The sequence below is a fragment of the Salmo salar genome, chromosome 12, assembly GCF_965601325.2.
Source record: "Salmo salar chromosome 12, fSalSal1, whole genome shotgun sequence".
Lineage (NCBI taxonomy): Eukaryota > Metazoa > Chordata > Actinopteri > Salmoniformes > Salmonidae > Salmo > Salmo salar.
In genome coordinates, this window is record NC_138302.1 from 102,898,004 (window position 1) to 102,923,694 (window position 25,691).

The 25,691-nt window shown below is 43.3% G+C and overlaps 1 protein-coding gene across 1 annotated transcript in view; it reads left to right on the plus strand.

The window, feature by feature from the left end:
* Positions 1–13,536, plus strand: part of LOC123725578 (transcription cofactor vestigial-like protein 4) — a 39,129-nt gene extending 25,593 nt beyond the window's left edge. The window contains exons 3-5 of the mRNA XM_045691970.2: positions 5,855–6,095; positions 6,227–6,323; positions 7,710–13,536. Coding sequence (XP_045547926.1) covers positions 5,855–6,095; positions 6,227–6,323; positions 7,710–7,957 — 586 coding nt within the window. The 3' untranslated portion in view covers positions 7,958–13,536. The remainder of the gene's footprint in view (positions 1–5,854; positions 6,096–6,226; positions 6,324–7,709) is intronic.
* Positions 13,537–25,691: the final 12,155 nt, after the last annotated feature.

Genomic DNA, 25,691 nt, shown 5'->3' on the forward strand with positions numbered 1-25,691 from the left:
GCACTCGCAGGACTCCCACTTCCACAAGAAATGTTCATTTGTTCGATAAAGTCCATAATTTATGTCCAAATACCTCCGTTTTGTTGGCGCTATTCCAAAGGCACGATGCGGGAGCGCAAATCAATAAAAAGCTCAAAAGTTCCATTACCGTTTGAAGAAACATGTCAAACGATGTTTACAGTCAATCCTTGGGGTGTTTTTAACATAAATAATCGATAATATTCCAACCGGACAATAGCGTATTCATTACAGAAGAAAAATAAAAAATGCTAGCCATGCGTGAATGCGCATGAAGTAACTACATGACCTCAGACAGTCCACTGCTTGAACCGGCTGTTATTCCCTCAAAATTTACCATAGAAGCCTCAAACAACTTTCTAAAGACTGTTGACATCTAGTGGAAGCCTTAAGAAGTGCAAAATGACCCCACAGACACTGTCGTTTCAATAGGCAATGGTTTGAAAGACTACAAGTCTCAGATTTCCCACTTCCTGGTTGGATTTTTCTCAGGTTTTTGCCTGCCATATGAGTTCTGTTATACTCACAGACATCATTCAAACAGTTTTAGAAACTTCAGAGTGTTTTCTATCCAAATCTACTAATAATATGCATATTATAGTTTCTGGGCCCGAGTAGTAGGCAGTTTAATTTGGGTATGTTTTTCATCCAGCCGTGAAAATACTGCCCCCTACCCAAGATAGGTTAACATGTCCTGTCTGGATGGATACAGGTAGAGAGGACCGCCTCCCCTGGGGAAACCACATCCAATCTAACAGGAGCTCAACATGTACACTACCATTCAAAAGTTTGGGGTCACTTAGAAATGTCTTTGTTTTCCATGAAAACATACATGAAATGAGTTGCAAAATGAATAAGAAATATAGTTAAGACGTTGACAAGGTTATAAATAATGATTTTTTAAATTGAAATAAACAAATCCTCCATTTGCAGCAATTACAGCCTTGCGGACCTTTGGCATTCTAGTTGTCAATTTGTTGAGGTAATCTGAAGAGATTTCACCCCATGCTTCCTGAAGCACCTCCCACAAGTTGGATTGGCTTGATGGGCACTTCTGACGTACCATACGGTCAAGCTGCTCCCACAACAGCTCAATAGAGTTGAGATCCGGTGACTGTGCTGGCCACTCCATTATAGACAGAATACCAGCTGACTGCTTCTTCCCTAAATAGTTATTGCATAGTTTGGAGCTGTGCTTTGGGTCATTGTCCTGTTGTGGGAGGAAATTGGCTCCAATTAAGCGCCGCCCACAGGGTATGGCATGGCGTTGCAAAATAGAGTGATAGCCTTCCTTCTTCAAGATCCCTTTTACCCTGTACAAATCTCCCACTTTACCACCACCACCAAAGAACCCCCAGACCATCACATTGCCTCCACCATGATGACAGATGGCGTCAAACACTCCTCCACCATCTTTTCATTTTTCCTGCGTCTCACAAATGTTCTTCTTTGTGATCCGAACACCTCAAACTTAGATTCGTCTGTCCATAACACTTTTTTCCAATCTTCCTCTGTCCAGTGTCTGTGTTCTTTTGCCCATCTTAATCTTTTCTTTTTATTGGCCAGTCTGAGATATGGCTTTTTATTTACAACTCTGCCTAGAAGGCCAGCATCCCGGAGTCGCCTCTTCACTGTTGACGTTGAGACTGGTGTTTTGCGGGTACTATTTAATGAAGCTGCCAGTTGAGGACTTGTGAGACGTCTGTTTCTCAAACTAGACACACTAATGTACTTGTCCTCTTGTTCAGTTGTGCACCGGGGCCTCCCACTCCTCTTTCTATTCTGGTTGGAGCCAGTTTGAGCTGTTCTGTGAAGGGAGTAGTACACAGTGTTGTACGAGATCTTCAGTTTCTTGCCAATTTCTCGCATGGAATAGCCTTCATTTCTCAGAACAAGAATAGACTGACGAGTTTCAGAAGAAAGTTATTTGTTTCTGGCTATTTTGAGCCTGTAATTGAACCCACAAATGCTGATGCTCCAGATACTCAACTAGTCTATAGAAGGCCAGTTTTATTGCTTCTTTAATTAGAACAAGTTTCAGCTGTGCTAACATAATTGCAAAAGGGTTTTCTAATAATCAATTAGCCTTTTAAAATGATAAACTTGGATTAGCTAACACAACGTCCCATTGGAACACAGGAGTGATGGTTGCTGATAATGGGCCTCTGTATGCCTATGTAGATATTCCATTAATTATCCACGGTTTCCAGCTACAACAATGTCTACACTGTATTTCTGATCAGTTTGATGTTATTTTAATGGACAAAAAAAATGTGCTTTTCTTTCAACCATGACATTTCTAACTGATCCCAAACCTTTAAACAGTAGTGAATATATTACTGCCCCCTCCCAGGACCATACAATTACAATTGGCATTTACACGACCAATAAAATAGGTTCCGCAAAATAAAAAGGCAAATTCCATTCGTTCATTTTGTCTTTATCTTAGTCTTAATCAGACTTGGTGATTTTTTTTATTTTTTATTTTTTTATTAATGATATTTCATCACCGTTCATAGACCAATAATTGTATTTTGTTCAACGTACGTACTCTGAAGCGTGGTGCGCGAAGGCAACACAGCCTATTTCTGTACACCCTGAGCTGTGCTTCTATTACACACAACCAGAATGACAAGACGCACTGAACTCCGACATCGCCCAGGAGACCAAAGGAACCCGTTGAATTAAACAAACAGAACTTCTACTTCCATGAGTCACGTCGCAAAACGTTCACGTTGCGCGAAACGTCACTCGGAAGGTAAGAAATGATTAAATGAAAATGTATCAAACATGAAGCAAAAAAAAACGTGTGTTACAATAGATTAATGATCGAACGCTAGCGATTGTTGAAGCATTAGATGGAATATAGATGCACCATAATATGCATTTAAACACGCGAAAGCAACAGTAAACATTTTAACAACAAAGCGTTTTCCACTGTGTGTGTCCCCTCACCACAGTAATAATACATTTTAACAGAACAGTCTAAATGTGATTTTCATTTGTACGTTATCAATATCAAGCAAGTTTGACACAGCAAAAGAACAGTTGTGGCGATCCTCTCTACCTATGATTTTATGTTTGCGCTGCACCTGATCGTATAGCTGTACAGTAAATAAGCTATCGTTAGCTCACCCGACCTGTGTTGACTGACAGTTTGCTGGTCCAATCAGAGGACCGAGTGTGTTACAAAGGTGCGGGCCGTAGCAGGCTTCCAGCCCACAGAGAGGCGGGCCGTAGCCCACAGAGCGGCGGGCCGTAGCCCACAGAGCGGCGGGCCGTAGCCCACAGAGAGGCGGGCCGTAGCCCACAGAGAGGCGGGCCGTAGCCCACAGAGCGGCGGGCCGTAGCCCACAGAGAGGCGGGCCGTAGCCCACAGAGAGGCGGGCCGTAGCCCACAGAGAGGCGGGCCGTAGCCCACAGAGAGGCGGGCCGTAGCCCACAGAGAGGCGGGCCGTAGCCCACAGAGAGGCGGGCCGTAGCCCACAGAGAGGTGGCCGTAGCCCACAGAGAGGCGGGCATAGCAGGCTTCCAGCCCACAGAGAGGCGGGCCGTAGCCCACAGAGAGGCGGGCCGTAGCCCACAGAGAGGCGGGCCGTAGCCCACAGAGAGGCGGGCCGTAGCCCACAGAGAGGCGGCCGTAGCAGGCTTCCAGCCCACAGAGCGGCGGGCCGTAGCCCACAGAGAGGTGGCCGTAGCCCACAGAGAGGCGGGCATAGCAGGCTTCCAGCCCACAGAGAGGCGGGCCGTAGCCCACAGAGGCGGGCAGTAGCAGGATAAGGGCTCTTTGTTTTCAGATAGAAATTGTCCCTCGGTTGTCGTCTGACTTGAACTACAGTCAAGAACAGGGCAGTTTTTTTATTTTTATTTTTTTATTTTTTTACAATTCAACAAGTTTCCATTTACAGTGGATATACAATAGTTCTGAAGCGAAACTGACCCAGGGAGGGAAATATTACCCTCGTTTCCACGTTCCAGGGTTTTGTGACATTAGTAACTTGTTTTTCTTTTCTCCCTCGCCCTACCCCTATCCCCCCAGGACCCAGGTCTGTCTTTCATACGACTGACTAGCACAGGGAGAGAGAGAGATAATATCTAGGTACCCAAGCATGAGGTGTCAAGTAGCAGCTAACACACACACACACACACACACACAGAGACACACACACACACACACACACACACACACACACACACACACACACAGAGACAGACACACACACACACACACACACACACACACACACACACAGAGACAGACACACACACACACACACAGAGACAGACACACACACACACACACACACACACACACACACACAGACACAGAGACAGAGACAGAAACACACACACACAGAGACAAACACACACACACACACACATAGACAGACACAGAGAGACACACACACACATATGGCTCCAGAGTAATTCCACATCAATCACATAAATGAAAATGTACCTAATCAGTTAAAAACAACACTTCTTCAAGACAGCAGCACAGCAGGGTGGTGCTGACTGGGTTAACCACAGTTTAAATACTTTCTGACAAAGAACCACACTGAAAACAATCTCTGTTAAAAAAATGGTGCTGCTGTGGATAGTCTTACGGGCTCCTGGCCAATTATTTTCTGATTGGAACTTTTTTTTGTACATAATGTCTTCTGACATAATTTCCTGTGACTTGAAAATAGACTAGATTTGTACCTCAACGAGTCGGCAGCTCTGGATGTTCTGCGTACTCCGGACCAGGCCCTGATCCCCCGGGGACGCGACGTTGAAAGACAGGCAGGCGAGGCGGCATCCTGAAGAGACGACGTTGGCGAGCAAATAAACCGCCTCTGCCCTCACTTCTGTTGGCGAGCGTAGAGTCACTAGAGAACAAACTAGATGAGCTCTGTTCCAGACTATTCTATCCACGGGACCTGTAATATTCTATGTATTCTATGTTTCTCAGAGTCGTGGATAATATACAGTACCAGTCAAAAGTTTGGACACCTACTTATTGAAGGGTTTTTCTTAATTGTTTTACTATTTTCTACATTGTAGAATAATAGTGAAGATATCAAAACTATGAAATAACACATATGGAATCATGTAGTAACCAAAAAAATTGTTCATCAAATCAAAATATATTTTAGATTCTTCAAAGTAGACACTTTTTTTCCTTGATGACATCTTTGCACACTCTTGGCATTCTCTCAACCAGCTTCACCTGTAATGCTTTACCAACAATCTTGAAGGAGTTCCCACATATGCTGAGCACTTGTTTGCTGCTTTTCCTTCACTCTGCGGTCCAACTCATCCCAAATCATCTCAATTGGGTTGAGGCTGGGTGTTTGTGGAGGCCAAGGTCATCTGATGCAGCTCTAATGAACTTATCCTCTGCAGCAGAGGTAACGGTCATGGATGCCATGGTTGCCCTTTAGTTTGAACATGTAATCCAGAGACTTCTGTGTGTTCTCTTTTCAACTCCATCTGCGTATTAAACAAACGCCAGAACTTTCTCCTTAGCTATCATACTCTAATTCCACTGATTTCAAAAACCGGGTCCTCCAGAAAGTGGAGAGCAACACTGATGCAGTTCTACGACGTGATATCTTTATAAAAAGCCGCGTTAGACAGGATTACCTACACATACTGACCATTTACAGATGGTATACAAGTTTGTTATTAAGCCACGTGAAAGTTCACATGTTCCAGAAGACATTTCTGCCCCAAAATGTATTTTGATAACAAAACAAAAAAAAAAACAGTACTTTCAAATGTCTCTCCTGTGACACGCCTAGTTTCCTGAAATTGGACAATAAAGTAATCTTTTATCATCTTCTCTCTGCAGAGGCAAGCCTTCCAATGGCGACTTCCGTAGTACCAAGGACCCTCGGGACTGTAGCCGCAGCCCCGTGGAACGAGCCGCCGCCCCCTCCACGGTTCTCCATGGCAACCACCACCTGTACGCCCCACACCACCACATGCCCAACCTGGCCATGGATCAGCCTCTCGCCCTGACCAAAAACAACATGGATGCCGCCCGTACCTTTGTCATCTCACCAACCGTCAGCCCTGTGGAACGCCAGCAGGTAAGACTCAAGACACACGCACACACACACAACCGAAACGGACACAATCACACTTTCAGGGCTATGAATATGCAGTTAACACATTGTCTTCAAACCCTCTAAAGTCCTGAACATGTTTGTGTTTTGTTTAGAATCGTCCGTCAGTGATAACGTGCGCTCCGACAAGCAACCGTAACTGTGACCTGTCTCACAACGGCTGTTCCAACAACCTCCCTAACAACTACAACTGTAAGTAACATATATTATACCATACTGCTACACAGCTACAATAGACCAGCCAGCAACTGTAAGTAACATAATATATATTACCGTAATTTCCGGACTATTTAGCGCACCTGAATATAAGCCGCACCCACTGAATAAATTTTTTTTTATTTTTTTTTTTAACATAAATAAGCCGCACATGTCTATAAGCCGCAGGTGCCTACCGGTACATTGAAACAAATGAACTTTACACAGGCTTTAACGAAACACGGCTTGTAACAAAAAGAAATAGGCTTTAACGAAACACGGCTTGTAACAAAAAATAAAAAAATAGCAGTAAGCTTTAGTTGTCAATTCCTCACGCTGCTGTTTCCAATGTCTTATCATCGACTCATTAAGACCAAGCTCCCGTGCAGCAGCTCTATTTCCTTTTCCAACAGCCAGATCAATCGCCTTGAACTTGAAAGCTGCATCATATGCATTTCTCCGTGTCTTTGCCATGATGAGGGTGACAAAATGACTACCGTAATCAGAATGATGGGAAGTTTGAGGGCGCTCGATTTAATCTAAACAGTAAACAAAAAAGTTGTTTGACCTTAACCCGTTCGGCAATTTCATTGGTCTAATGATAGCTTCATGCCGCGAAAAAACTGAGCACGTCACAGAATGTGTTTTTTTTTTTAGAAAAAAAAATGGAAAGCGGGAAAAATCCATATATTAGCCGCGTCATTGTTTAAGCCGCGAGGTTCAAAGCCTGGGAAAAAAGTTGCCGCTTATAGTCCGGAATTTACGGTATACCATACTGCTACACAGCTACCATAGACCAGCCAGCAGACACCCTTATCAGGTAACAGCTGTAAGTCATCAGATGAGTCCTATGCTGTCTGTAGACTCCAAAGGGGCCCACATAAGGGTCTAGTCAGAAGTGCACTATAAAGGGGTATAGATTGTGGTTTGGGATTAGCCCAGAAGTGAAGTGTAAGGTTAAAAGTAGTGCACTACATATGAATAGGGTCTGGTGATGGGGCAGGGTAGCCTAGTGGTTAGAGCGTTGGACTAGTAACCGGAAGGTTGCTAGATCGAATCCCCCAAGCTGACAAGGTAAAAACCGGTCGTTCTGCCCCTTAACAAGGCAGTTAACCCACTGTTCCCTGGTAGGCCATCATTGAAAATAACAATTTGTTCTTAACTGACTTGCCAAGTTAAATAAAGATAAAATAAAATGTAAAAAATGGGGTCTAGTGATGAGGTCTGGTGATCTTGTGATGGGGTTTAGTGAGCCCCGCCTGTCTGGGGGTTTAGTGAGCCCCGCCTGTCTGGGGGTTTAGTGAGCCCCCGCCTGTCTGGGGGTTTAGTGAGCCCCCGCCTGTCTGGATGTAATAGTTATAGCCCTGTCCTTCTCTCTTCCAGCCAACTCTGCGTGTGTTGACCCGGTGATCGAGGAGCATTTCCGTCGCAGCCTGGGGAGGAACTACAAGCAGCCGGAACCTGTCACTAACTCTGTGTCCATCACCGGCTCTGTGGACGACCACTTCACCAAGGCCTTAGGAGAGACCTGGCTGCAGATCAAAGCCAAAGGAAGCTCCTCCTCCTCCCCTGACTCCTCCCCCAACAGTCACATGGTCAACCACAGCCACTCTCCATCCATTGTGTCCTGAAGGGAGTGGCTTAGTCTCAACTAGTCAGACACAGCTAAAACCCGCCCCCCCCCCCCATCCATTACTCACTGTAACACCACCAGGCTGGTTGAACCGCTCTGCTGGAGAGCTACTGGCTAGGCAGGCTGTATTCATTTTTGCTCCAGCCCTGTTGTAACTAACACCTGATTCAGCTAATCAAGGTCCTGATGAACAGCTGATGTAGAAGAATCAGTCATATTCATGAGGCACCAAACTTTTTTTTAAATTTTTTTCATTTTGTGTTGCAAAAATATTTAGTTGTCGTGTGCACTAACATACGACCCAGGTGTGTTTCAGAGCAGGGCTGGAGCAAAACCCTGCGTGTCCAATGTATATCCTTCCAGGAAGAGGGTTGGTCTTGTTCCCTGGTTGAAGACTACCCTGCATGATTTAACCCCGCTGAGAGCTGTGCTGGTAGCTAGGGATATAGCCATGTGTATAACCATGGAATAAGGCATATAGTTATATATATATATATATATATAAAACCATGGAATAAGGGAAGCATTTTATTTTGTCAACGTTTTGACTTTAGTCATTTTATTTAGTTTTGAATTGACTTTTTATGTTGAAGTAGGTTTGCGTACTTCTTTCTGTGTTATTGGATGCCAGAGATTTTGAAAAGAAAATCGAGAAACGGTTTGTTTGTGTCCAATGAGATGAATGGATTCAATATGGAGACGCATCCCAACCAACCACATGCTTTCGTTACCAAAGAGAACTCTGATGCAAATCTGTCACCTCTTTTTAAAAGAAAGAAAAAGCCATTTTATTTCCCCTCATCTCTCTGCTCTGTAAAGTAAAGCTCCCTCACCTCTCCACCCCCCCTTTCCTCTCCCCTACTTTCCTCTCCCCCTTCCTCCCCTACTTTTCCCTCCCCTACTTTTCCCTCTCCTCATTTCCCTCCCCTCCTCTCGTTTCCCCTCCCCTACTTTCCCCTCCCCTACTTTCCTTTCCCCTACTTTCCTTTCCCCTTGTTTCCCTCTCCTCGTTTCCTCGTTTCCCTCCCTTCCTTTTCCCTCTCCTCGTTTCCCTCCCTTCCTTTCCCCTCCCCTCGTATCCCCTCTCGTTTCCCTCCCCTCCTTTCCCCTTTCCTTTCCTCTCCCCTCGTTTCCTCTCCCCCCTTTCCCTCCCCTCGTTTCCTTTCCTCTCCTCTTCTCTCTCCAACTCCCCTTCCCTATTTCCCATTGCTTTGCCATCTTATCGGGTGGTCAAAACAACATTGACATTTTTGGGGGATGAGAGAGAATGTTGGCGATGCCTCTCTTACTTTATTCAAACAGTTGTTACTATTGTTGGTGCTCACAACTGGACTGTTGTCCTTTTTATTTTCTATCCCTCCTGGGGCTTTGTTGTATTTCCTTTGGTTTAGCTCCCCTGTCTCTCTCTCTGCGGCACTGTGGTGTGGTAGGTAGATTATATCTCCTCTGTCTCTCTCTCTGCGGCACTGTGTTGTGGTAGGTAGATTATATCTCTTCTGTCTCTCTCTCTGCGGCACTGTGTTGTGGTTGGTAGATTATATCTCCTCTGTCTCTCTCTGGTCTCTATCTGCGGCACTGTGTTATGGTAGGTAGATTATGTCCTCTGTCTCTCTCTCTCTCTGCGGCACTGTGTTGTGGTTGGTAGATTATATCTCCTCTGCGGCACTGTGTTGTGGTTGGTAGATTATATCTCCTCTGCGGCACTGTGTTGTGGTTGTTAGATTATATCTCCTCTGTCTCTCTCTGGTCTCTCTCTGCGGCACTGTGTTGTGGTAGGTAGATTATATAGATAGCTCTCTGGTTTGATTGGTCAAGTAAAAGTAGTGCTTACAGAATAAGATGTGCATTTTGTTTTTAAATAGCTGGTATCTATTCATGTTTATTAGACATTTCAATCTTATTACAAGTTACATTGTTTTGTTTTTATATATATATATTTTTTTTTCTTCAGTAATAATAACAACAGTTGTAGATACACTTTACTGCTGGTTCAGTCAGACTCCATGTTTTTATTTAGTATTATTCTCTCTGGTAGCAACCAGCTAGCGACACAGAGGACAGCCTCCGGACAGGCTTTCTTTACTATTCTATATGATCAGTTGGATTATAATCTATAACAATAATATGTTTCCATAACGTTAATGTAATTGTTCTATAGCGTTATTAATAATCCCTGGATGCTACAGCGTTTTTTGTTTTGCATGATCGAAAAATGGAATGGCGCAACGACCGGCCAGCGAGTTCGACCCAGAGTCGATCTTTATTGATAACCTTTTCTGTCGACCTAGTTTTTATTTAGTGTTTTCCACGTCATCGTTGTTTCTACTTCTGTGATGTGTAGCGGTAGGTATCTTTATGAACACAAGACGTTGAAAATAAGTCTTTCAACCATTTTTTTTGCTCACTGGGTAGATTGGCAGCTGCGGCTTGTGAAACTGACTTGTTTTAATAACTCCTTCTTTACCAACCTGTACCAAGGCAGCATACATTCCTTCCTATAGGGAACCTAGTACAGGTGTTTCATTGTTTCTCAGTATTAGTATAGCTACTAACTTAGTAACGGGAAAGGTGGTGATTAGTGTTGCAATATTCTGGAAACTTTCCAGAAAATTCCTAGATTTTTTTCCCGCGGAAATGCTGGTTGGAATAACCCATGAATCCTCCAAGCAAACAGAATTTGTAGAAAATCTGAGAATTTTTGGGGGGAAGTAACCATAAGGTGCAAACCTAGTGGTGAAGGTGACAGAACATGGTTAAAGCTCTAGGGTTGATGAAGCACTGTCCATCTTAACGCTTTAAAACCATTTTATACAGCTCCTATATGCCCTTACATTCCATCATCCCAAGTCAAATCCATTGTTCATGTAACTACATCCAAGGCTACACGTCCTAAATAAAACCCTATTCCCAATGTAATTCTTGACACTTTGTCTGGCCACAATTAGTGCATAGGGAATTAGCGATGTCATTAGGGACAGAGCCTAAACCATATTCTCTCAGAGCCAGGATCCAGCTGAACCTAAACCATATTCTCTCAGAGCCAGGATCCAGCTGAACCTAAACCATATTCTATCAGAGCCAGGATCCAGCTGTACCTAAACCATATTCTCTCAGAGCCAGGATCCAGCTGAACCTAAACCATATTCTCTCAAGAGACAGGATCCAGCTGCTAGTCAGTTGATGTTGTTATTATTATTGACTTTAATCTGAGTTCAGATTTAAACAAAAACTCATGTGTAGTTCTTCAAAGATGACTGGTTGATTTTCGCTTTGTACTTTCTGTAAATGTTATGAGAGAACTAAAAACGTTGATAAATGTCATTTAAATTAATTGTCGTTTATAATGTGCGTGAACAGAAAGGGAAAAGGGGCGTAGTGTCCCGAGGTCATTTATTATAAAAACATGTCACTACCGTAGCTCTAGGTAGACGTAGGGTCGCACATTTCCGGTGACCTGGGAATTTTTGGAAAGCTACCAGAATTTTTTGCAACCCTAATTTGGAGGTTCTCACTCGTTCTGCTTTGGCAACACAATTCCCTACACGCTGTAGGAAAATCACTTAATTACCTATATATATATATATATATATATATATATATATATATATATATATATATATATATATATATATATATATATATATATATATAAAAAGTAGTTTTTATTATGAGACCATCATTACGCTGTGCGTAACGATTGTACAGAGAAAATTGTAGGTATTTTTTGAGGATCAATTTGTTTAATGAGCTATTTAATTTTCCCTTTTTTTTAAAAGTTGATCTTTTTGTTGTTGTTGTTGATTTGTTCTTTTAAAAGGTTAAAGTGCAGGAACACAGTAATAATATAAACACTGCGTTGATGATAGCCACTTGTGTATTATGACAGTTATAATGCTGAATCAAGGCTACTCAGCAGACACTCAACAAAGGTATATCCCAAATGACTGCCTATTCCCTTTATAGTACACTACCAGAGGTCAAAAGTAGTGCACTAAATAGGGAATGGGGGGGTCATTCGGGACAATACTTTTTTATTTTGTGACAATGGAACAAAAGATCTCTGTCGTCCATCTTGTTTGTGAGATCCAAACACTACTGTATTAGTTATGTTATTTAATGGTAGATCCCAGGAAGACTGGCTGTGTGCTTCCAAATCAACAGTTGTGTCCTAAGTGGTACCCTTTTCTCAAAGGTAGTGCACTATACAGGGAATATACAGTTGAAGTCGGAAGTTTACATACACCTAATACATTTAAACTCAGTTTTTCCAAAATTCCTGAAATGTAATCCTAGTAAAAATTCCCTGTCTTAGGTCAGTTAAGTCTTATGTCTTGAGATGTTGCTTCAATATATACACACAATTTTCCCACCTCATGATGCCATCTATTTTGTGAAGCGCACCAGTCCCTCCTGCTGCAAAGCACCCCCACAACATGATGCTGCCACCCCCGTGCTTCACGGTTGGGATGGTGTTCTTCAGCTTGCAAGCCTCCCCCTTTTTCCTCCAAACATAACGATGGTCATTATGACCAAACAGTTCTATTTTTGTTTCCTCAGACCAGAGGACATTTCTCCAAAAAGTACGATATTTGTCCCCATGTGCAGTTGCAAACCGTAGTCTGGCTTTTTTATGGCGGTTTTGGAGCAGTGGCTTCTTCCTTGCTGAGCGGCTTTTCAGGTTATGTCGATATAGGACTCGTTTTACTGTGGATATAGATACTTTTGTACCTGTTTCCTCCAGCAACTTCACAAGGTCCTTTGCTGTTGTTCTGGGATTGATTTGCACTTTTTACACCAAAGTACGTTCATCTCTAGGAGACAGAATGCGTCTCCTTCCTGAGCGGTGTGACGGCTGCGTGGTCCCATGGTGTTTATACTTGCATACTATTGTTTGTACAGATGATGAACCAGACTTCTGGAGGTCTTGGCTGATTTCTTTTGATTTTCCCATGATGTCAAGCAAAGAGGCACTAAGTTTGAAGGTGGGCCTTGAAATACATCCACAGGTACATCTCCAATTGACTCAAATGATGTCAATTAGCCTATCAGAAGCTTCTAAAGCCATGACTTAAATTTCAGAAATTTTCCAAGCTGTTTAAAGGCACAGTCAACTTAGTGTATGTAAACTTCTGACCCACTGGAATTGTGATACAGTGAATTATAAGTGAAATAATCTGCCTGTAAACAATAGTTGGAAAAATTCCTTGTGTCATGCACAAAGTAGATGTCCTAACCGACTTGCCGTAACTAGTTTGTTAACCAGAACTTTCTGGAGTGGTTGAAAAACGAGTTATAATCACTCCAACCTAAGTGTATGTAAACTTCCCACTTCAACCGTAGGCCCTGGTCAAAGGTAGTGCATATATATGGAATTGGGTGCCATTGAGACACACAACTTTCAAGCTGTATCAACATTGTAAAACGTAGTACTATGTAGTAGTACTGTAGTACTATGTATTGTACTCTCCAAACTGTACATCTTTATTAAACCTTAATTTTGTGGCCTTGTTCCTCCAACTGAAAAAGTTTTTGTACTTAAGTAGCCTCAATGAACAATAAAGTGCTCTTAAACGGCAAGTCTCAGTCTGTTATTGTCAATAGTTTGTTACTCTTCTTTCTACGTTATTTAATATGTTCTGAGTAAAAAAAATAAATATATATATACAGACAACGTTTGGGGTCACTTAGAAATGTCCTTGTTTTTGAAAGAAAAGCACTTTTTTTTGGTCCATTAAAATAACATCAAATTGATCAGAAATACAGTGTAGACATTGTTAATGTTGTAAATGACTATTTTAGCTGGAAACGGCAGATTTTTAAGGGCGTATCGACATAGGTGTACAGAGGCCTAATGAATGAAGACTATTTCATGCGAGAAATTGCCAAGAAACTGATCTCATACAACGCTGTGTACTACTCCCTTCACAGAACAGCGCAAACTGGCTCTAACCAGAATAGAAAGAGTGAGCAAGAGGACAAGTACATTAGAGTGTCTAGTTTGAGAAACAGATGCCTCACAAGTCCTCAACTGGCTGCTTCATTAAATAGTACCCGCAAAACACCAGTCTCAACGTCAACAGTGAAGAGGTGACTCTGGGATGCTCACAGCAAGAATTGGCAAATCTGGTGCAGTCCATGAGGAGGAGATGCACTGCAGTACTTAATGCAGCTGGTGGCCACACTGATACTGACAGATACTGACTGGTACATTTGATTTTGACACATTATTCCATTTCTGTTAGTCACATGTCAGATGTCTGTAGGACTTGTTCAGTTTATGTCTGTTGAATCTTATGTTCATACAAATATTTACACATGTTAAGTTTGTTGAAAATAAACGCAGTTGACAGTGAGAGGACGTTTCTTTTGAGTTTATATTCACACGCAGTAGCCGCTTATTAAGTACACCCAACTAGAACCTCCAGAACAGCCTGAATTCTCTGCGGCATGGAAACATTGCTCAATTGGTGTCAAGGGACCTAAAAACATTCCCCATACCATTACACCACCGCCACTAGCCTGTACCGTTGACGCCAGGCAGGACGGTGCCATGGACTCATGCTGCGTTCGCCAAATCTTGACTCTGCCATCAGAATGACTTAACAGGAAGCGGGATTCGTCAGACCGGGTGATGTTTTTCCACTTCTTATTTGTCCAGTGTTGGTGATCACCTGCCCATTGGAGCCACTTCTTCTACAAACATCTAGTCAGTGGCAGTCCTGTGGGCTAAAAACAGTTGAGAGGTCCGAAGGAGAATGGCAAGACTCGTGTACGCTAACAGGCGGGCCACAAACGGACAAATAATGGCTTAGTACACACTGGTGTGCAGAACGGCATCTCGGAACAAACAACTCGTCGGTCCTCGTCACGGATGGGCTACTGCAGCAGACGACCACACCGGGTTCCTATCAGATAAAAACAGTCACACCATTCTCGGGGAAACTCTAAACACTATAGTGCGTGAAAAACCCAGGAGGGTTTGGAACCGTCGTGCCTTGCACCAACAATCATACCACTCTCAAAGTCGCTTAGGTCACTCGGATTTGCCCACACACTTTCAATCAAATAGTAACTGAATGCCTCGATGCCCGTCTGCCTGCCTTATATAGCAAGCCACGGCCACATGACTTAATTCCTGTATGAGCAAACGATTGTGAACGTGGTGGTGTACCTAATAAACTGGCCACAAAACACTGGCCTTAAAACATTAAGAACATCTGCACTTTCCATGACATAGGTAAAAGCTATGATCCCTTATTGATGTCCACTTGTTAAATCCACTTCAGTCAGTGTAGATGAAGGGGAGGAGACAGGTTAAAGAAGGATTTTTTAAGCCAATTGAGACATGGATTGTCTATGTGTGACATTCAGAGGGTGAATGGGGCAAGACCAAATATTTAAGTATGGTAGTAGGTGCCAGGTGTACCAGTTTGTGTCAAGAACTGCAACGCTGCTGGGTTTTTCAGTTTCCTGTGTGTATCAAGAATGGTCCACCGCCCGAAGGACATCCAGCTATTTTGACACATCACCAATGCTTCCCACAGTCAACATGGGCCAGCATCCCTGGGGAACGCTTTTGATACTTTGTAGAGTCCGTCCCCCGACAAATTGAGGCTTTTCTGAAGGCAAAAGAGGGGTTGCAACACAATATTAGGAATGTGTTTTAATGTTTTGTACACTCAGTAAAGGTCAAATTGTTGCAGTTAAAGGTCCAATTGGAAAATCAATACATTCCCTGTAACTGTAATAATGTAGCTGTGAGTCGGGAAGCAGGTGCAATGTTTAATGAAACAACAAAACCAAGAAGGAGACTAAAGACCGGTACACAAGAATAATACCAACTGGTGAGTGAACATAAGACAGTGACATATAAATGGGAGGAAATGAAGAAGGTAATGGAGTCCAGGTGTGAATCATAATGATTAACAGGTACGTGTAATGATGAGTGGCAGGTGTGCGTAATGAAGAATCCCAGGACCGGTGGTTAGAATTCCGGTGGTACGACGGCCGCAGGAGAAGATGTGACCGTAACATATCTGAAAGGGTGAAATCAATACATTCCCTGTAACATATCTGAAACGCTGAAATCAATACATTCCCTGTAACATATCTGAAATCAATACATTCCCTGTAACATATCTGAAAGGCTGAAATCAATACATTCCCTGTAACATATCTGAAAGGCTGAAATCAATACATTCCCTGTAACATATCTGAAAGGGTGAAATCAATACATTCCCTGTAACATATCTGAAAGGGTGAAATCAATACATTCCCTGTAACATATCTGAAAGGCTGAAATCAATACATTCCCTGTAACATATCTGAAAGGCTGAAATCAATACATTCCCTGTAACATATCTGAAAGGCTGAAATCAATACATTTCCTGTAACATATCTGAAAGGCTGAAATCAATACATTCCCTGTAACATATCTGAAAGGCTGAAATCAATACATTCCCTGTAACATATCTGAAATCAATACATTTCCTGTAACATATCTGAAAGGGTGAAATCAATACATTCCCTGTAACATATCTGAAAGGCTGAAATCAATACATTCCCTGTAACATATCTGAAAGGCTGAAATCAATACATTCCCTGTAACATATCTGAAAGGCTGAAATCAATACATTCCCTGTAACATATCTGAAATCAATACATTCCCTGTAACATATCTGAAAGGCTGAAATCAATACATTCCCTGTAACATATCTGAAAGGCTGAAATCAATACATTCCCTGTAACATATCTGAAAGGCTGAAATCAATACATTCCCTGTAACATATCTGAAAGGGTGAAATCAATACATTCCCTGTAACATATCTGAAAGGCTGAAATCAATACATTCCCCGTAACATATCTGAAAGGCTGAAATCAATACATTCCCTGTAACATATCTGAAAGGCTGAAATCAATACATTTCCTGTAACATATCTGAAATCAATACATTCCCTGTAACATATCTGAAATCAATACATTCCCTGTAACATATCTGAAATCAATACATTCCCTGTAACATATCTGAAAGGCTGAAATCAATACATTCCCTGTAACATATCTGAAAGGCTGAAATCAATACATTCCCTGTAACATATCTGAAATCAATACATTCCCTGTAACATATCTGATATCAATACATTCCCCGTAACATATCTGAAATCAATACATTCCCTGTAACATATCTATAACTGAAAAATACCCATTTGAGCCAACGTACAGTGAGCCGGTATGGTTAATATCAGGACAATTTAAATAAGTCCTTGAAAACAAAAACAAAAAAAATATGACTACAAAGACTCAGGTGACACCTGAAAGTAATTTTAACATTTCCAATGGTAATCAGGCTTGAGCAATATACCTTGAGCAATACCGTCCCATAAATACCAATAACGTTTATTTATTATATTTTTGGTGTAAGGCCTAAAGCTTTAAGTGTGTTACACCACTGTTTATAACTCAAAGTTAATTTAATGTGGTGGTACATTATCTCCAGTTATCTCCAGCTTAGGGCTCCAGCTATGCATGTGGTTTCCTAACTTGCTGGCTAAGTGGTTGATTACAGCAGAGCCAATCGATCATGGATCCAGATCAAATCCCTTCTTTGAGCCAGGTGGATCCCCTTCAGGATCCAGATCGCTGTTTTATACTAGTATTGTGCGTGCAGTACCAATTTACCATGTCCTTTTGAGATGGAACTTTATGAGCTGGGATGTCTGTCCTTGCAATTAGTTTGTTCGCATGTGCTTGTCCAAAGGGGTTTTCCCTGTATAGTTTTCCTTGTTACAGCAGTGAACTGACTTTAAGTGGAGAGGGGGGAAGAAAAAAAAATCACATTTTAGATGTTATTAGCCGCTATAAAAAATTACATCACTGGTAAGATTGTTATGCAACTTTCTGATGATACCTTCACTTGGGCTCCCGAGTGGTGCCGCAGTCTAAGGCACTACATCTCAGAACTAGAGGCGTCACTACAGACCCTGGTTCGATTCCGGGCTGTATCACAACCGGCCGTGATCGGGATTCCCATTAGGCGGCGCAGAATTGGCCCAGCGTCGTCCGGGTTAGGAGAGAGTTTGGCTGGTGTAGGCCGTCATTGTAAAATCAGAATTTGTTCTTAATAACTGACTTGCCTCGTTAAATAAAGGTTAAATAAAATAAAAAATCTCTTTCAGAAAAGTTGGGTCGGAGCTTGCAAAAACGGCGGCCGTTCAGTAGGGCTCCATCTGACCATTTATAGAGCCGTTATTAAAACCGTATCAGTGGCATACATAACAAACACCGACTGGGTTTTACAAAATAATAATAACCAAGTCCCATTGTTAGCTGTTCCCTGACCAGATAACCTACAGTAAAGAGGTTAGACGAGATGGCTTGTTGGAACGCAGTAGAATCCCTGTGGGACTGTGTTCTGTTCTAGAACTCTGATGATTCCATCCTCCTCCTCCTCCTCCTCCTCGGACGCTCTCATCACCCATGTCCCAGATCTAGAGACAATATAAACAAACGTAACAATTCAGTTCACGTCAGATGAACTGCTGACATGGAGGGGAGAGGAAGAGAGAGAGAGAGAGAGGAAAAGGAGAAGGACAGGTTTGCTTCCACTTTAAAGAGACACGCAGCGATCGCCAAGGTCTATACAGCCCTGTTCAAAGAATTAACAGAGGCCTCTAACAGACACTGAGACACAGCCGTGGTCTTCCCATAGGACTGCCAGTAAACACACAGCCATGGTCTTCCCATAGGACTGCCAGTAAACACACAGCCGTGGTCTTCCCATAGGACTGCCAGTAAACACACAGCCATGGTCTTCCCATAGGACTGCCAGTAAACACACAGCCATGGTCTTCCCATAGGACTGCCAGTAAACACACAGCCGTGGTCTTTCCATAGGACTGCCAGTAAACACACAGCCATGGTCTTCCCATAGGACTGCCAGTAAACACACAGCCATGGTCTTCCCATAGGACTGCCAGTAAACACACAGCCATGGTCTTCCCATAGGACTGCCAGTAAACACACAGCCATGGTCTTCCCATAGGACTGCCAGTAAACACACAGCCATGGTCTTCCCATAGGACTGCCAGTAAACACACAGCCGTGGTCTTCCCATAGGACTGCCAGTAAACACACAGCCATGGTCTTCCCATAGGACTGCCAGTAAACACACAGTCGTGGTCTTCCCATAGGACTGCCAGTAAACACACAGCCATGGTCTTCCCATAGGACTGCCAGTAAACACACAGCCGTGGTCTTCCCATAGGACTGCCAGTAAACACACAGCCATGGTCTTCCCATAGGACTGCCAGTAAACACACAGCCATGGTCTTCCCATAGGACTGCCAGTAAACACACAGTCGTGGTCTTCCCATAGGACTGCCAGTAAACACACAGCCATGGTCTTCCCATAGGACTGCCAGTAAACACACAGCCGTGGTCTTCCCATAGGACTGCCAGTAAACACACAGCCATGGTCTTCCCATAGGACTGCCAGTAAACACACAGCCATGGTCTTCCCATAGGACTGCCAGTAAACACACAGCCGTGGTCTTCCCATAGGACTGCCAGTAAACACACAGCCATGGTCTTCCCATAGGACTGCCAGTAAACACACAGTCGTGGTCTTCCCATAGGACTGCCAGTAAACACACAGCCATGGTCTTCCCATAGGACTGCCAGTAAACACACAGCCGTGGTCTTCCCATAGGACTGCCAGTAAACACACAGCCATGGTCTTCCCATAGGACTGCCAGTAAACACACAGCCATGGTCTTCCCATAGGACTGCCAGTAAACACACAGTCGTGGTCTTCCCATAGGACTGCCAGTAAACACACAGCCATGGTCTTCCCATAGGACTGCCAGTAAACACACAGCCATGGTCTTCCCATAGGACTGCCAGTAAACACACAGCCATGGTCTTCCCATAGGACTGCCAGTAAACACACAGCCGTGGTCTTCCCATAGGACTGCCAGTAAACACACAGCCATGGTCTTCCCATAGGACTGCCAGTAAACACACAGTCGTGGTCTTCCCATAGGACTGCCAGTAAACACACAGCCATGGTCTTCCCATAGGACTGCCAGTAAACACACAGCCGTGGTCTTCCCATAGGACTGCCAGTAAACACACAGCCATGGTCTTCCCATAGGACTGCCAGTAAACACACAGCCATGGTCTTCCCATAGGACTGCCAGTAAACACACAGTCGTGGTCTTCCCATAGGACTGCCAGTAAACACACAGCCATGGTCTTCCCATAGGACTGCCAGTAAACACACACTGGAGCCTTCTGGCATTCCTCACATTCCCACTTCCTTCAGACGCAATTCACATGCCTCGGAGCACTGTATGGAATGTCCCCCCCCACACACACACACACACACACACACACACACACACACACACACACACACACACACACACACACACACACACACACACACACACACACACACACACACACACACACACACACACACACACACACAGAGACACCTGAAAATGGAAATGTGATTTCAGGGCACTGAATCTGCAGCCCAAATTGCACCCTATTTTTTGAAGGGCCCTATGTTGGGGATAGGGGCCATTTGGGACTCATTCAGAGACCATGTAAACGTTGGTCATAAATAGTGTGTTTGAACAGAGTGTATTGGTTAAACACATAGAGTTTAGAGTGCACAAGGTCTACTAGCTACCAGACCTGGGTTTACATACTGTTTCAAATAATTTACACATTTTAGTTTTTTATTTAAGCTTGCACGCTGCAATGTAACCAATAGAAATGTCCCAAAAGTGCAAACCCCGCCTACCTGGCACTCCAAGGCAGGCTAAAGAAAATGGTCAATGTATTTAAAAGAGTTCAAATACTATTGGTTCCCATGTCTGGTAACTATATCATCACCGGGAAAACTGTGTATCTCTCTCTGTGTGTGTGTGTGTGTGTGTGTGTGTGTGTGTGTGTGTGTGTGTGTGTGTGTGTGTGTGTGTGTGTGTGTGTGTGTGTGTGTGTGTGTACAGTGTGTGTGTGTGTGTGTGTGTGTGTGTGTGTGTGTGTGTGTGTGTGTGTGTGTGTGTGTGTGTGTGTGTATCTCTCTGTGTGTGTGTGTGTGTGTGTGTGTGTGTGTGTGTATGTGTGTGTGTGTGTGTGTGTGTGTGTGTGTGTGTGTGTGTGTGTGTGTGTGTGGGCGAGTGCGGTAGGTCTAGTAACTAAAGTTAGGCACCAGTGGAGAGACTCGAGGCTGTGTGTCTGAGAACCACACAGAAAGCCCTCTCTTTTTTTTTTATCCCTGGCAGTGGTTTTGGCATGACGGCATCTGCCTTGTTTTTCAAGAGGGAGTCAGCCAGTGAAGAGACTGTAATTATGCACATTATTATTTTAACATCAGAATGAAAGAACTGAGATGGGACTGTGTAAAATGTGGACATGATTCACTCAGGAAGGCTGCCATTGTTCTGATGACTGAACTATGAGGAACTCCCATCACTTTTACTGCTATAGAACTCTCCTCTGTTGTGATGCTGCTATAGAACTCTCCTCTGTTGTGATGCTGCTATAGAACTCTCCTCTGTTTTGATGCTGCTATAGAACTCTCCTCTGTTTTGATGATGCTATAGAACTCTCCTCTGTTGTGATGCTGCTATAGAACTCTCCTCTGTTGTGATGCTGCTATAGAACTCTCCTCTCCTCTGTTGTGATGCTGCTATAGAACTCTCCTCTGTTGTGATGCTGCTATAGAACTCTCCTCTGTTGTGATGCTGCTATAGAACTCTCCTCTGTTTTGATGCTGCTATAGAACTCTCCTCTGTTTTGATGATGCTATAGAACTCTCCTCTGTTGTGATGCTGCTATAGAACTCTCCTCTGTTGTGATGCTGCTATAGAACTCTCCTCTGTTGTGATGCTGCTATAGAACTCTCCTCTGTTGTGATGCTGCTATAGAACTCTCCTCTGTTTTGATGCTGCTATAGAACTCTCCTCTGTTTTGATGATGCTATAGAACTCTCCTCTGTTGTGATGCTGCTATAGAACTCTCCTCTGTTGTGATGCTGCTATAGAACTCTCTTCTGTTTTGATGCTGCTATAGAACTCTCTTCTGTTTTGATGCTGCTATAGAACTCTCCTCTGTTGTGATGCTGCTATAGAACTCTCCTCTGTTTTGATGCTGCTATAGAACTCTCCTCTGTTGTGATGCTGCTATAGAACTCTCCTCTGTTATGATGCTGCTATAGAACTCTCCTCTTTTGTGATGCTGCTATAGAACTCTCCTCTGTTTTGATGCTGCTATAGGACTCTCCTCTGTTGTGATGCTGCTATAGATCTCTCCTCTGTTTTGATGCTGCTATACAACTCTCCTCTGTTGTGATGCTGCTATAGATCTCTCCTCTGTTGTGATGCTGCTTTAGAACTCTCCTCTGTTGTGATGCTGCTATAGGACTCTCCTCTGTTGTGATGCTGCTATAGAACTCTCCTCTGTTTTGATGCTGCTATAGAACACTCCTCTGTTTTGATGCTGCTATAGAACCCTCCTCTGTTGTGATGCTGCTATAGAACCCTCCTCTGTTGTGATGCTGCTATAGAACTCTCCTCTGTTTTGATGCTGCTATAGAACTCACCTCTGTTTTGATGCTGCTATAGAACTCTCCTCTGTTGTGATGCTGCTATAGAACTCTCCTCTGTTGTGATGCTGCTATAGAACTCTCCTCTGTTTTGATGCTGCTATAGAACTCTCCTCTGTTTTGATGCTGCTATAGAACTCTCCTCTGTTTTGATGCTGCTATAGAACCCTCCTCTGTTGTGATGCTGCTATAGAACTCTCCTCTGTTTTGATGCTGCTATAGAACTCTCCTCTGTTGTGATGCTGCTATAGAACTCTCCTCTGTTGTGATGCTGCTATAGAACTCTCCTCTGTTTTGATGCTGCTACAGAACTCTCCTCTGTTGTGATGCTTGCTATAGGACTCTCCTCTGTTTTGATGCTGCTATAGAACTCTCCTCTGTTTTGATGCTGCTATAGAACTCTCCTCTGTTGTGATGCTGCTATAGAACTCTCCTCTGTTGTGATGCTGCTATAGAACTCTCCTCTGTTGTGATGCTGCTATAGAACTCTCTTCTGTTTTGATGCTGCTATAGAACTCTCTTCTGTTGTGATGCTGCTATAGAACTCTCCTCTCCTCTGTTGTGATGCTGCTATAGAACTCTCCTCTGTTTTGATGCTGCTATAGAACTCTTCTCTGTTGTGATGCTGCTATAGAACTCTCCTCTGTTATGATGCTGCTATAGAACTCTCCTCTGTTGTGATGCTGCTATAGAACTCTCCTCTGTTGTGATGCTGCTATAGAACTCTCTTCTGTTTTGATGCTGCTATAGAACTCTCCTCTCCTCTGTTATGATGCTGCTATAGAACTCTCCTCTGTTGTGATGCTGCTATAGAACTCTCCTCTGTTTTGATGCTGCTATAGGACTCTCCTCTGTTGTGATGCTGCTATAGAACTATCCTCTGTTTTGATGCTGCTATACAACTCTCCTCTGTTGTGATGCTGCTATTGATCTCTCCTCTGTTGTGATGCTGCTATAGAACTCTCCTCTGTTTTGATGCTGCTATAGAACTCTCCTCTGTTGTGATGCTGCTATAGAACTCTCCTCTGTTTTGATGCTGCTATACAACTCTCCTCTGTTGTGATGCTGCTATTGATCTCTCCTCTGTTGTGATGCTGCTATAGAACTCTCCTCTGTTTTGATGCTGCTATAGAACTCTCCTCTGTTGTGATGCTGCTATAGAACTCTCCTCTGTTATGATGCTGCTATAGAACTCTCCTCTGTTGTGATGCTGCTATAGAACTCTCTTCTGTTTTGATGCTGCTATAGGACTCTCCTCTGTTGTGATGCTGCTATAGAAATCTCCTCTGTCTTGATGCTGCTATAGAACTCTCCTCTGTTGTGATGCTGCTATAGAACTCTCCTCTGTTGTGATGCTGCTATAGAACTCTCCTCTGTTGTGATGCTGCTATAGAACTCTCCTCTGTTGTGATGCTGCTATAGAACTCTCCTCTGTTGTGATGCTGCTATAGAACTCTCCTCTGTTTTGATGCTGCTATAGAACTCTCCTCTGTTTTGATGCTGCTATAGAACTCTCCTCTGTTGTGATGCTGCTATAGAACTCTCCTCTGTTTTGATGCTGCTATACAACTCTCCTCTGTTGTGATGCTGCTATTGATCTCTCCTCTGTTGTGATGCTGCTATAGAACTCTCCTCTGTTTTGATGCTGCTATAGAACTCTCCTCTGTTGTGATGCTGCTAATGAACTCTCCTCTGTTATGATGCTGCTATAGAACTCTCCTCTGTTGTGATGCTGCTATAGAACTCTCTTCTGTTTTGATGCTGCTATAGGACTCTCCTCTGTTGTGATGCTGCTATAGAAATCTCCTCTGTCTTGATGCTGCTATAGAACTCTCCTCTGTTGTGATGCTGCTATAGAACTCTCCTCTGTTGTGATGCTGCTATAGAACTCTCCTCTGTTGTGATGCTGCTATAGAACTCTCCTCTGTTGTGATGCTGCTATAGAACTCTCCTCTGTTTTGATGCTGCTATAGAACTCTCCTCTGTTTTGATGATGCTATAGAACTCTCCTCTGTTGTGATGCTGCTATAGAACTCTCCTCTCCTCTGTTGTGATGCTGCTATAGAACTCTCCTCTGTTTTGATGCTGCTATAGAACTCTTCTCTGTTGTGATGCTGCTATAGAACTCTCCTCTGTTTTGATGCTGCTATAGAACTCTCCTCTGTTGTGATGCTGCTATAGAACTCTCCTCTGTTGTGATGCTGCTATATAACTCTTCTCTGTTTTGATGCTGCTATAGAACTCTCTTCTGTTTTGATGCTGCTATAGAACTCTCCTCTGTTGTGATGCTGCTATAGAACTCTCCTCTCCTCTGTTGTGATGCTGCTATAGAACTCTCCTCTGTTTTGATGCTGCTATAGAACTCTTCTCTGTTGTGATGCTGCTATAGAACTCTCCTCTGTTGTGATGCTGCTATAGAACTCTCCTCTGTTGTGATGCTGCTATAGAACTCTCCTCTGTTTTGATGCTGCTATAGGACTCTCCTCTGTTGTGATGCTGCTATAGAACTCTCCTCTGTTTTGATGCTGCTATACAACTCTCCTCTGTTGTGATGCTGCTATAGATCTCTCCTCTGTTGTGATGCTGCTTTAGAACTCTCCTCTGTTGTGATGCTGCTATAGGACTCTCCTCTGTTGTGATGCTGCTATAGAACTCTCCTCTGTTTTGATGCTGCTATAGAACACTCCTCTGTTTTGATGCTGCTATAGAACTCTCTTCTGTTTTGATGCTGCTATAGGACTCTCCTCTGTTTTGATGCTGCTATAGGACTCTCCTCTGTTTTGATGCTGCTATAGGACTCTCCTCTGTTGTGATGCTGCTATAGAACTCTCCTCTGTTGTGATGCTGCTATAGAACTCTCCTCTGTTTTGATGCTGCTATAGAACTCTCCTCTGTTTTGATGCTGCTATAGAACTCTCCTCTGTTTTGATGCTGCTATAGAACCCTCCTCTGTTGTGATGCTGCTATAGAACTCTCCTCTGTTTTGATGCTGCTATAGAACTCTCCTCTGTTGTGATGCTGCTATAGAACTCTCCTCTGTTGTGATGCTGCTATAGAACTCTCCTCTGTTTTGATGCTGCTACAGAACTCTCCTCTGTTGTGATGCTTGCTATAG